The sequence below is a fragment of the Melospiza georgiana genome, chromosome 2 (genome assembly GCF_028018845.1).
Source record: "Melospiza georgiana isolate bMelGeo1 chromosome 2, bMelGeo1.pri, whole genome shotgun sequence".
Lineage (NCBI taxonomy): Eukaryota > Metazoa > Chordata > Aves > Passeriformes > Passerellidae > Melospiza > Melospiza georgiana.
The window spans coordinates 31,180,237-31,191,916 of NC_080431.1; the positions used below are offsets into that span (position 1 = coordinate 31,180,237).

At 58.3% G+C, this 11,680-nt stretch overlaps 1 protein-coding gene across 1 annotated transcript; it reads left to right on the forward strand.

Annotated features, from left to right (window-relative positions):
- Window positions 1-3,209: 3,209 nt before the first annotated feature.
- ZIC5 (Zic family member 5) lies at window positions 3,210-9,749 on the forward strand. The gene is given in 4 exon segments (XM_058045305.1): window positions 3,210-3,676; window positions 3,678-3,750; window positions 3,753-4,650; window positions 9,159-9,749. Coding segments are annotated over 4 exon segments (1,749 nt in total). The 5' UTR covers window positions 3,210-3,353; the 3' UTR covers window positions 9,614-9,749.
- The last annotated feature ends 1,931 nt before the right edge of the window (window positions 9,750-11,680 follow it).

Sequence of the window (11,680 nt, forward strand, 5' to 3'; positions counted from 1 at the left end):
CTAGCCCCGGATCCTTGTGACAGCCTCAGGTTCCCGCCTGGAGGCACGGAAGGACGACATTTGGCATAGGAGAAGTTTAATTTTTAAGAGCGTAAGCTATCCATCAGCCGAGCCCCTCCATAGGGATGGGGTGGGGAGTCTCACTGCCATATCGCTACTCTCTTTCCCTTTCGTGCCTCTGGGCAGCCTCCCGCTCCCGGCCGAGGTGCCGGCGCCTCCGTGCAATCCCCCTGACGGGACGGTGGCCAGGGTGCCGTGGGTCTGTCTTGCCCGTGTGGGTCCCCACGGGGCTGTGCCTCGGGGCGCTCCGTCCCGCTGCGGGCGGACTCCACCTCCGACGGAGCACGTTCGGGGAGGGCACCGTGCCACAGGCTCCCCACGAGCAGCAGAGCAGCCCCACGGGCGTGGAAAGCCACCCGCGACGGCTCGGGAGGAGGGCAGGCTTTGCTGGCGGGTTTGGGGAGCCTAGCAGCTCTTCCCGGGGAAAGCGGCAATCGCGCTCCCTTTCCAATGGCTCCCCAGAAGAATGTTTTACACCTTATAAAATATTGCTCCCCGCTCCCTAACTATCAATAAGACGTGCATTAAGACGATTGTTTGTAAATGGTGTTCATGATCATTAGCATACATTTACATAATGCAGCTCACAGCACAGCGTTTTACGGTTAAACACCTCCTAAAGCCGATAGCCCGAGCTCAGTTTATAGAGGAAGCTTTACGAAATAAATGTGAAGGCTTCCAGGCTTTCACCCCGCCTCTGCAGCCTCCCCCGGTGTCCCTTGGCAGGTTTGGCGGCGAGCGGAGCCCCGCGGGAGGGCTGTGCAGCCGGCTCCGCCGCGGGAGCGGGGCGCGTTCCGACCCCCGACGGGGGCTCTGGGGTTGTGGGGGGCTGTGGGGGCAGCACAGCACGCCTCCCCTCTGCTGCAGCCCGGGGGCAGCGGCAGCGCGGGCCTGAGCTGGTGTCGGTGAGTTAATGGGCTTTCAATTCTTCATGGCTCTTCTGGAGCTGGCAGCGTCCAAAATTGTCCCTGCGCGGGCAGCCACCTTCTCTGCCCGGCGTTTGCAGCCAGTCCTAAAAATGAGCGAATTTCCACGTGAGTCTCCGTCAACCCCTCCCTCCCCACAGTCACAGGTCAGCTGCCTATTAGCCAGCTATAAAATAATTCCATTTTTTTATGGCCTCTCATAAAAAGAAATTGATCGGGGTGTATATTTGAATTAAGACATATTAAATCGATGACAGATACACATCACCTGCGTTTAACAGGAGAGGGACAGGGAGGCGTGCAGAAGGTTCCACGGAGCTGTGATATTTGTTGTTCACCTCCACAGCATCTCCCATCAAACCATTCCATCTCTGGACCTTGCTCCAGCAAGGCACCCAGAATTTGGGGAGGAAGAAGGGCACTATTTGGCTGGACGTGTAGAAAATACATGTGTATAAATACCCGTACAGACGTATGGCTACTTTGCGTGAAGTTTTTACTGTGCAATAAAACCATCGAGCAGCCGCTTTTAAAACCCGGGGATCATTTATTCCCATTCCTTGCCTTGCAGCATCACTGAAACCCCCACGGCGGCCACACTAGCCGGGAGCACTGGCTCGTCTCCCGTGGGGGAGAGAAGGGAGGGGACCGGCGGGTCTCTCTCCCCCTTGAGCTCCCCCTAGAGCCTCTCGCCCCCCTTTTGGCAGCCGTGGGCCAAATCCTGCGAGTTTTCCCCCCGCGAGAGGCAGAGGAGGGGGAACCTGGAGCCTGGCCCAGGAAATGCGGGACCAGCACGGGGCTTCCTTTAAACGCGGCTTGGCACGGGGAAGGGGCCAAGACGCACAGATGTGGTTTCCTCAAGGGGATTCGGTGGCCGGGGAGAGCCGGAGGTGCGTGTGGGTCCGCTGGCGTCCCCTGCCTCGTTTCCTCTCCCGGAGAGGCGGAGGAGAGTCCCTGGCTGCCCCGCAGGCAGGGAAGGGCAGCCAGCTTGGCTGCACTTTCCAGGAGCCCGGGAGCTCAAGGCATTCCCAGGGGCACCAACAGCCTAAAGAGAGCAGATGACATATCAGTAAAAGCTACTTCTCCTCCCTCAGAAAAGTCACGACAATGCTCCTTTCCCCTTTGGGCTCGCAGGGAAATCCCGGCCTTGCCTAATCAACCCCCTCAAAGGGCAGCAGCATCCTTTGCAGCGAAGGGCCAGTTTCGGCGCTCCACAAAGAGCTTCGCTTTCGAGGACCAGCACACCCCGCACCCCAGGGGCGGTCCCATCGCTGTCCCCGCCCGTCCTCTACCTCTGCCCCCTTGCAGGAGCGCTCCCACTTTTCCTGCCTTTTCGTCTGGGGCAGCAGCTCGGGGCCGACTCACGCCAGCCGGAGACTCCCCCGTTTCCCACCCTACCCTTCGGACATCCGAAGGAGTCGAGGAGCATTTATGCTCGGGGCCAGTAGCGCTGCGGGGGTTTAATCTCTATTTCGCCGCTGCTGAATGAGGGCTGGAGGGGATGCAGCTGCCTGGACACGGCCGTGGGACCGCCGAGGGGCGTGGGGCGGCTCTCCCCGGGAAGCCGCTGCGGGAGGAGGGAGTCCCAAAGCGGCAGCGAGCGCGGACTCCCAAAACTTGGCTCTAACATGTGCCATTGCCCCCCTCCTCCTCCCCTCCCCGCTCACTCGTTTATTTTCTAAAGGAAAGGAATCCCAACCCCCGCCGTTTTCTTTTCAGGGAAACTTTGGCCGCCTTCTCCCAGCGGTGCCTTGGGCATGAGTACGCACAGGCTCGGCCTCGCGTGGGCGTGGGGTTGCGCACATTGTTGCAGGAGGGAGCGCTTTCCCGCCTCATCCATGAATGAACGCGGCCCTCCAAAAAAAATAAAAAAGATAAGCGAACTGAGCACAGAGCCGGACAGCAGCCGCGCCGCCAGGCGAGGAGCGAAACCCCACGGCCCCGCAAACGTAAACACGGCGGAGCACCTGAGCGGGGCGCCCCGTCCGGTGCCCGGGGAGCGGAGGCGGCTGCTGCTGCCCGGTGCTGCCGGCGGGGGGCGGCGGGGGAGGCGCCGGGCGCGCCCGTCGGGCCCCGGGAAGTTTTGCGAGTGCAACTTCGGGGGGCGGCGCGGGGGGGCCCGGGGGGGCGGCGGGGGCGGATCCCCGCTGCGCCGGCGGCCTGAAAGGGAGCCAATCGCGGGGCCCCGGCCGCTGCCAATCATCGCCGTCCGTCCAATCCCTCCGGCGCGGTGTCCGAGCCGTATTCCCCAGCGCGCCGCCGAAGTGTGGTGAGGGCTCTGCCAATCGCGGGCGGGCAGAGCGGGGCCAGGGATGCGCGGCGCTCGGAGCGCAGACAAAAGAAGTTAAAGAGCCGCTTAATATATACATGTTTTTGAAGGCGAGTAAAGGGAAAAAAATAACAACAGCGAGCGTAGATGGGCTTGGCTGTGTCGTTATGGAGCCCCCTTTGAGCAAGAGGAACCCGACACTGAGATTAGCGGATTTGGCAGCGGCTCAGCCCCATCCTCACCAGAACATGACAGGCTTCCCGGGGCTGGGGAACCACCACGTCCACCCCCACCACGCGGCCCACCTCCACCCCGGGGACGCGGGCGGCGACCCCGGCGGCGCCCTCACGCCGCTCGGACCCGAGCACATGGCGCAGCCCGCCGCCCTCAAGCTCACGCCCGAGGCGCTCACCGCCGCCGCCTTCGCCGCGCCCGCCACCACCGCCGCCGCCGCCGCCGCCACCGCCGCCGCCGCCACCGCCGCCGCCGCCGCCTACGCGCCTCCCGCCGCCGCCCTCCCGGGATACCCGTCGGGGGAGGCGGCGGGCCGGGACTTTCTCCTGCGGCGGGAGCTGCCCGCAGCCGCCGCCGCCGCGCACGGGGCGCTGGGCGAGCAGCACCCGCCCGCCGGCTCCCCCCACCTTCCGCACCCGCCGCCGCACGGCGTCTTCATCTCGGCCGCCGGCACCTACGGCGCGACCGACGGGGCGCACGCCGCCTTCCCGCCGCCGCCGCCCGGCGAGCAGGGCGCGCCCGCCGGCCGCCACCCGCCGCTCAACGGGCAGATGCGTCTGGGGCTGGCGGCCGCCGCCGCCGGGGAGCTCTACGGGCGCGCCGAGGCGCACTACGGGGCCGCCGCCGCCTCCTCCTCCTCCTCGGCGCTGCAAGGCTACGGCTCCGTCAACCTCAACCTGGCGGCGGCCGGGCACGGGCACCCGCACCACCCCCATCCCCACCACCACCACCACCATCACCACCACCACCACCATGGCCACGTCGGGGCTGCGGCGGCGGCGGCGGCCGGGGCCTTCCTGCGATACATGCGACAGCCCATCAAGCAAGAGCTGATCTGCAAGTGGATCGACCGGGAGCCGCCTCCTCCACCTCCGCCGCCGCCACCGGGCGCTAGGAAGCCTTGCTCCAAAACTTTCAGCACGATGCAGGAGCTGGTGAGCCATGTCACCGTGGAGCACGTCGGTGGGCCCGAGCAGAGCAGCCACGTGTGCTACTGGGAGGAGTGTCCCCGTGAAGGCAAGCCCTTCAAAGCGAAATACAAACTCATCAACCACATCCGAGTACACACGGGAGAGAAGCCCTTCCCTTGCCCCTTCCCCGGCTGCGGGAAGGTCTTCGCTCGCTCTGAAAACCTCAAGATCCACAAGCGGACTCATACAGGTGGGTTGTTCTTCACACCCCCACCCCCCCTCCCCCCAAGGGTTTCCTTCCTTTATTTTTTTTTTCTCCCCTTTCCTCCTCTTTTCCTCCTCTCCTACGCACCGCCGAACATGTGACTTTTTCATGAATAAGTAATTCGGCCGCACACGGGCCACGCACACACAGCTACGTACACGCACCCGGCCCCTCTGCCCTGCACACACGTGTCGCGTCCCCCCCTCCAGCCCCCCCTTCACCTTGGGCAGCTCCCTCCCCACCCCCACCCCCTCCGCTGCCCACCTCCCGCATCCCGGCAGCACCGGATAAATACACCGATTAATAAATAACGCGGAGCCGGGCGAAGATGAGCAGCAGCCCCTGCGGAAGAGCGAGGAGAGGATGAGGGCTCGCCCTTGCCTGCTCCCGCCGCCCTTGTCCGGGGCGCTCCGGGGGGCTCCCCCCGGGATGGGAGGCGCTGCGCTTTGCCCCGTCCCCCCGGCACGCCGGAGGACGGCGGTTCTGCCCTTCCTACCGCTTCTGTCGGCGGGGACGGAGCCGGGCGGGCGCCGCTCGGCCCGGCGGAGATGGGGCCGCGGGGGCTCTTGGGGGCGCAGTTCCCCTGCGCTGCGGGCGGCGGTGCCGGTGCTCGGGGCTGCCGGTGCTACCGGCGCCGCCGGACTGCCCTGTGACCAGCGCTCTGGGGCTGCCCCGCTCCGGGACTGTCCCTGCTAGCGGGACCAGCGATGCTGCCGGGCGTGCGCCCCGCCCTGGGCCAGCGACGTTGCGGAACCACGGGGGATGCTGAGGGCGCTGCGCTGCCGGGGCTGCCCGTGCCGCCGGGCTACCGGAGTGCCGCCGGTGCCGCGGCTCCGGGCGCTGCCTGGGCTGCTGCCGCCGGCGGCAGTGCCCGCGGAGCCGGGAGCAGGGAGCGAGGCGGGGGAAGGCTCTCACCGGAGGACGCTGCCCTCCCTTTGTGGATCTGAGAAGCAAACTTCAAAGTCGCCCCGACTGCTCGGCGGGGTACGGGAGGAGGGAGCGGCACCCCCGGAGAATGCCTCGGGGAACAGGCGGGGGCCCCTGGAAGGGCTTGGGGTGTCTTTGAGCCTTTTAGTGTTTTTTATTTTTCTGGGTTTGGTTTTGGTAGTTTTGTTTTTTTGGTTTTTTTTTTGGGTTGGGTTTTTTTCCTCCACTTTCTCCTCATTCCTCGCCACTCCCGAAATACGCATTTCCATCTGGGTGTAAAATACTGCCGAAAACGAACGAAGCCGGGATTTATAGTGGCAGACAAATATTATTCCTTGGAGGATACTTAAGGAAGTGGAGTTGCCGTAATTGCTTTCTTGATTTATTGTTTGCTGCTCGGGAAGAGAAAAGCGGCGACCGTACAACGTGTTGTTCCGATGTAAAACCAAATGGCCCATGGCTGAAAGGATTATAGATTTTTATCTCCAGAATTTGTCAGGCACGAGCCCGTGTGTAGCAGCGGAGCCCTGAGGGTGCCTGGCGCTCTACACCCCGAGCCGGGCATGGTGTGTGGGGGGAGATTCCTCCGGGGGAGAGGAGGGGGCAAGGTCTGACACTTTTTGTTGTTGTTGTGTTAACGACACCGCGGAATGAGTTAGCTGGAGGCCCGCGGTTTTGTCATCTATTCGAAAAACTAAAGTTCACCGCGGACTTTTCTGGGCTCCGCAACTCCTTACCCATCTCAGCTCCAAGGGGCAGGCGGGAGGGAGGTGGGAAGAACTCCGGGAGAAGCTTGCGTGGAGGCAGGGAGGTTCAGCCGGGAAAAAGAGCCCCCCACCAAAACCCGAATTCGTATCAGGCACAGGTCGCAGCTCTTAGATGAGGTCGAGCATTGCCCCGAGGCAATGCGTGGGACGTGGCTTCTTGCAAAGAAAATTTGGAGAAGTTTTCAGCTTGGGGCTACCCGCAGTCCCCGGGAGGATGTCTGTGCGTGAGCCCACGAAGAAAGGCTCTATCCACGCAGAGTGGATAGATGCTCTCTATCGTGGCACCAAAGCAGCCCTCGGGGAGGGGGGCAATATCCCACCCCAAATGACAGCTCTGCCCATGGGAGGGCAAAGGCGACAGGGGTCTTTACCTACGTATTTCTCCCCACGCCTTCGAGTGGACAAGGGACCCTAAACTTTCTGCCCCTTCCTATCAGATTAATTACTGTCATTTTGCCACTTCGGCTTTGACTTAGTCATGTGCAGCCTGGGAGCAGGAGAGATTTACAAACTATTCGTATATTATGGGCGTTTGGCGTGCCCGGGGGAAAAATAATAGCACCATAATCGCATCATCAGGCGATTTTGCATGTTTCTGGTAATTCTTGAGGAAGAAGAGTATTTCAGTAATTCAGGAAGCGTTTGTTGTTTGGGACATTTCCCCCCTCCACCTTTTTTTTTTTTCTTTTTTTCTTTTATTTTCTTTTTCCTCAGAAGCATCCTCCGGGGGGCTGCACAGCAAGCTCTGCAGTTGCTGCCCTGTTCTGGGGACAAATCACTATTCCCAAACCCGGTGCATTCCAGGGGGAATCGGGACCTAGTCCCTTCTGCAATTTTGCTTTCTCCTTGCCAAGGACGATGCTCAGGATGGTCAGGCTTCCTTCCAGCGATTCCTAGACCTTCCAAAAAAGTGATCCCAAGCCCCATCTGTGTCTCTCACCTCCACCCGCGCTGCTGGTGCCAGGAGGAGTGAGGGGCGTCCGGCATCTCGCCCCCTTCCGTGGGTTGAAACCACCTACAAATGGTTAAACTCTGACGTGGTGGCCTCGTCAGCACAACGGGGACACACCGGGACCTTCGCCAGCCCTGGACTTATGGGGAATTTGGTCGTGGCGATCTGGAGTCTGGGGAGGGTTCCCACGCGTGAATCCGGGTGGAAAGGCACTTCCCTAAAACCCTGAGGGAGTGGACACGGTTTGGTCCACCTGGTTGGAGCATTACTCAGGGGGCTTCGGGCTCTGCTGCTCACGGCCAGCAGCAGGATGTGTGAGCCTTCAGCCTTGGGGTAATACAGTTAGAAACTGCCCAAAACCTCTGGGAGATTTGCTTTGTTTTCCCAGGAAAATTAATAGTAATTAATGAACAAACGAAGTGACTGGAAGCTTGTCTCAGGGGTGTGCGAGGTTTTCATGCCCTTAAAACCCATGAGGCACAATTTAATTTTTTTTTCTCTTTTTTTTTTTTTTTTTTTTTTTTTTTTTTTTTTTAAGATAAACCTTGCTCTTTCTAGTGCTACCACATTGGTGGTAGGTTAGCCGATTTCAATTGAACAAATTGATGCATAAATAAGCTGTGGAGGTGTATGTTTCTATAGTAACAGCCAAGAAATTGCCTCTAAAAATAAAACTAGTTTTCTTAGTCCCATTATTATTTTAATAAATAATAAACGCGATACGATCTTGCAAAGGGGAGGAGTAGTAAAAATCGCTTGCTAGTAAGGAGAAAACGTCCACCGAGAGAGCTGCTGGGTTGTTATTTCTGAGCCCTCAGAGCAAATCCCGTCTGAAAATACACATCAGCCACGTCTAAAGGGACTCAAGAGTCGCGATAGTAATGACAAAGATTATCAGGGCAGGTCTGTCTGTGCTGGACTCCCGTGTAGCACGGCAGAGTGAGAAAAACTCGCTGCAAGAAGCTTCCGTACAGGGATCTGCCACTTTTTAATTTTTCCTCTGGTGTCTCAGCAAGAGGCAATTACCCAGCCCCATTCGGGATCTGCGAGGAAGGGTCTGCTCGGAGCTATGGAGAAGGACGTGGCCATAAGCAGCAGAACATCTGTGTTCCAGGGCGTGCTGCAGGAGACGAGCGTGTGTGAGAGAGCTACGCCAGGCTAACCGCCCCGGGCTGACTTTCACAACCCCTTTAACTGTTAGGCAATGTGTAAAAACTCTTCAAAGTACATCATCCGCACACGTTTAGACCCAAATTTGCCCAGGGTGAGCAGCTACTCTGCTGTCATCTCCGATGTCTGGGTTGGTCCCCCCAGCTTGCAGGTTCCCAGTCCGGGCTGCGGGTGCTCCCTCCTTTGTGTCGGGATGCTTAAACAGGTGTTACTTTTATTTTCCCCAAACTAATTATTCCTCCAGCGCAGTGCCCATTGGGAAAGGATTACGCAGGAGATGTGCCAGGCGAGCCAGGCTGCCGGCGAACGCCAGCCCTCGCAGGCAAAGGCATTGAGAGGTTTTGTTTGGGCTCGGTCATTAGAGCGGTAATGAAGGATTCTCGTGTGCGAGGGGAGCGCCGCCGAGGGCAAACAAGGCCGGGGGGGCCCTGCCGCCGCCAGCCCGGGACTCGGGGCCCGAGGGCTGCCAGCGACGTGTGACAGGCAGCAAAACACGGGGGAAAAGTCGGAAACCTCGGGCATGTCAGGACTGTCGCGAAGGGGGAGGAAAGAAGGGCGAGGGGAGGAAAAGGAGGGAAGGGGGATGTTTACCCTCGCCGCTCGCCCCGCAGGCCGCGCTGCGGAGGGGCTGCGGGCAGGGCCGGTGACGGTGCCGTGTGTCCCCTGTGTCCCCGCAGGGGAGAAGCCCTTCAAGTGCGAGTTCGACGGCTGCGAGAGGAAGTTCGCCAACAGCAGCGACCGCAAGAAGCATTCCCACGTGCACACCTCGGACAAGCCCTACTACTGCAAGATCCGGGGCTGCGACAAGTCCTACACGCACCCCAGCTCCCTGCGGAAGCACATGAAGATCCACTGCAAGTCGCCGCCGCCCTCCCCGCCGCCGGGCTCGCAGGGCTACGCGGCGGCGGGGCCCCCCGACGGCCCGCTGCCCCCCGAGGCGGAGCCGGCCGCCGAGCCGCCCCGCGGGCGCCGCGCCGCGCTCTCGCCGCCGGTCACCGACCTCAGCGAGTGGTACGTCTGCCAGGCCGGGGGCGCGCCCCGCCGGGCCCGCACCCCCTCCAGCCGCGGCACCTCCCCCGCATCCGAGGAGGATGAGCCCCACAGGACCTCGGGGGGCAGAACTGCTCCCTAGGGCCGTGCCGAGCCGTGCCAAGCTGCCGGTGGCCCCGGCCCCACCGCACTGGCCCGGGCCGCAGAGGCAGCCACCTGGCACGGGGCGCTGCCGTGGAAGTGCCATCAGGTTTGACTCGCGCTATTTATTCCATGTACGAAACCCTATGGTGTTTGTACGGTAACTAATTTAATTAAAGAGACTCGGACTTTTTTTTTTTTTTTTTTTTTTTTTTTTTTTTTTTTTTTTGGTAAATAAAAGCATTAATAACGCCAGGCTGGGCCGTCCCAGCCACCCGAGCCGCACAATTTTGCAGGGGGACGGTGTCAATGGAGATGCCCATCTTCCACTCTGCCCATGCCCATTGCTCTTAACAAGATTAAGCTGGCCAAGGCTGCAAACAAGCAGAGCCCAGCCAATCTCTGGAATGGCTCTGAAGTACCTTAGCTGCCACCCCAGCGCCTCCTCTCTGGCCTGGGTAAAGCTCCAGGTCAGCAGCAGCTTCTTGACTGTAAAGCAGCACCTGCTAAAGCTACAGCTAGTCAAGGACAGGTTGCACATCCCTTAAAATAAAATTAAATAAATGCATTTCCCCGCCCCTCTTGCAGGTCAGCTCCTTTGTAGTTGAGGGTTTCTCTCCCGAGTCGGGGGGTCCCACCTGCACCCGGCATTTTCTCTGCAGCCTTTCTTTCACCCTTAGCCATAACATTGTGCAAACGATTTATGAAAGGAAAGACAAAAGATGCAGGACTCCTTTTTCACTCCTCCACGGTTTGTACTTGTATGGCTGCTACAACGTAGCCAGAGAATAAAAGAAACACGCTGCTATTTGACAACTGTGATACTGTGATACATTTTTGATTTTTTTCCCCCTAAAAACAGCGCACGGAAACTCTGCGAATTTTGCTTTCCTTGGGGTTGGTGTTATTATTACTCTGATTATTATTGTTTTTTTTTTATAAAGTTCGTCTCTCAGATGAAGATTTTGCCTCATGCTCCCTCCAGTCCTCTGGGGGTTGGGAGGGCGAGCAGTCCCCCGGGCCTGACGAGTCCCGGAGTAGGGGGCAGGCACAGAGGGATTATATTTTTATTATTATTTTTATGTATATCATTTCATCTCTCCAACCGAGCTGATGCCTGCGTGCTTTTCAGCATCCCCCTGAAGTGGCCCGGCAGAGTCACCTGGCAGGTGGGGACCAGAGCTGCTGGGAGGGAAGCCCGGGGTGGGGACACGGGCTGGGCTCGGGGTGCCAGCCTGCCCAAAGCTGCCAAGAGCCAGCCCTGCGGCCGGGGCTGCGGGAACACCCCAGCCCAGAGCCCTGGAGTCGGGAGCGGGGCGCAAATGAAGTAAAGAGCACTAATTCCTCCTCAGAGACCCCGAGAGAAGAAGCGGCAGCCTCCCTCCCCTCCCCCAGGGCTTGTGGAAATGTGTTTTGTGTGCCGTGAATGGTGGATGTCGTCTTGTCATTGTTAATAACGTGTATGTGAACGCGATTATTTTGTACAGTCAAATTAATTTATTTTCTGACATCACCCTTTTTTCCCCCCTTTTTTTTTTGACTCCCCTGTAACAGTACAGAGCACACCAAAGAATTATCTTATTAATTTTGGTGATAGATTGTTGTTTATGCTGATGTGGTTTGTACAAAAAAGAAATCATTATATTTTTCAGCTTACTTGAATGAACGATGTAATGTGAAACAGACTCTTCCTGCATGTCCTCCGTGCGGTGTGTTGGTGCTGATAATATATAAATTTATGTATAGTTCATAGAGATATTATATTATTAGTACAGTGCATGGTGCTGTCACTCTGGAAGCCTTTAAACGTTGTCTTCATATTGTTGTGTTGGATCTAAAGAAGCAGGCGTTACTTTGAAAACAAGACGAAAACTTGAATAGAAAATAATTTTTTAAAGCTCATTCAATTTGCTTTTTATTCGTTTTTCAAAGCCCATTTGAATAAATAGAAAATAATAAACTGAGGTATGAACTTTTTAAAAAATAATTTATGTAATGTAATCTTATTAGAGATATATTGGTGCTGATTTATAAACGAACTTTTTAATTTATGCATTTTTTCAATAAC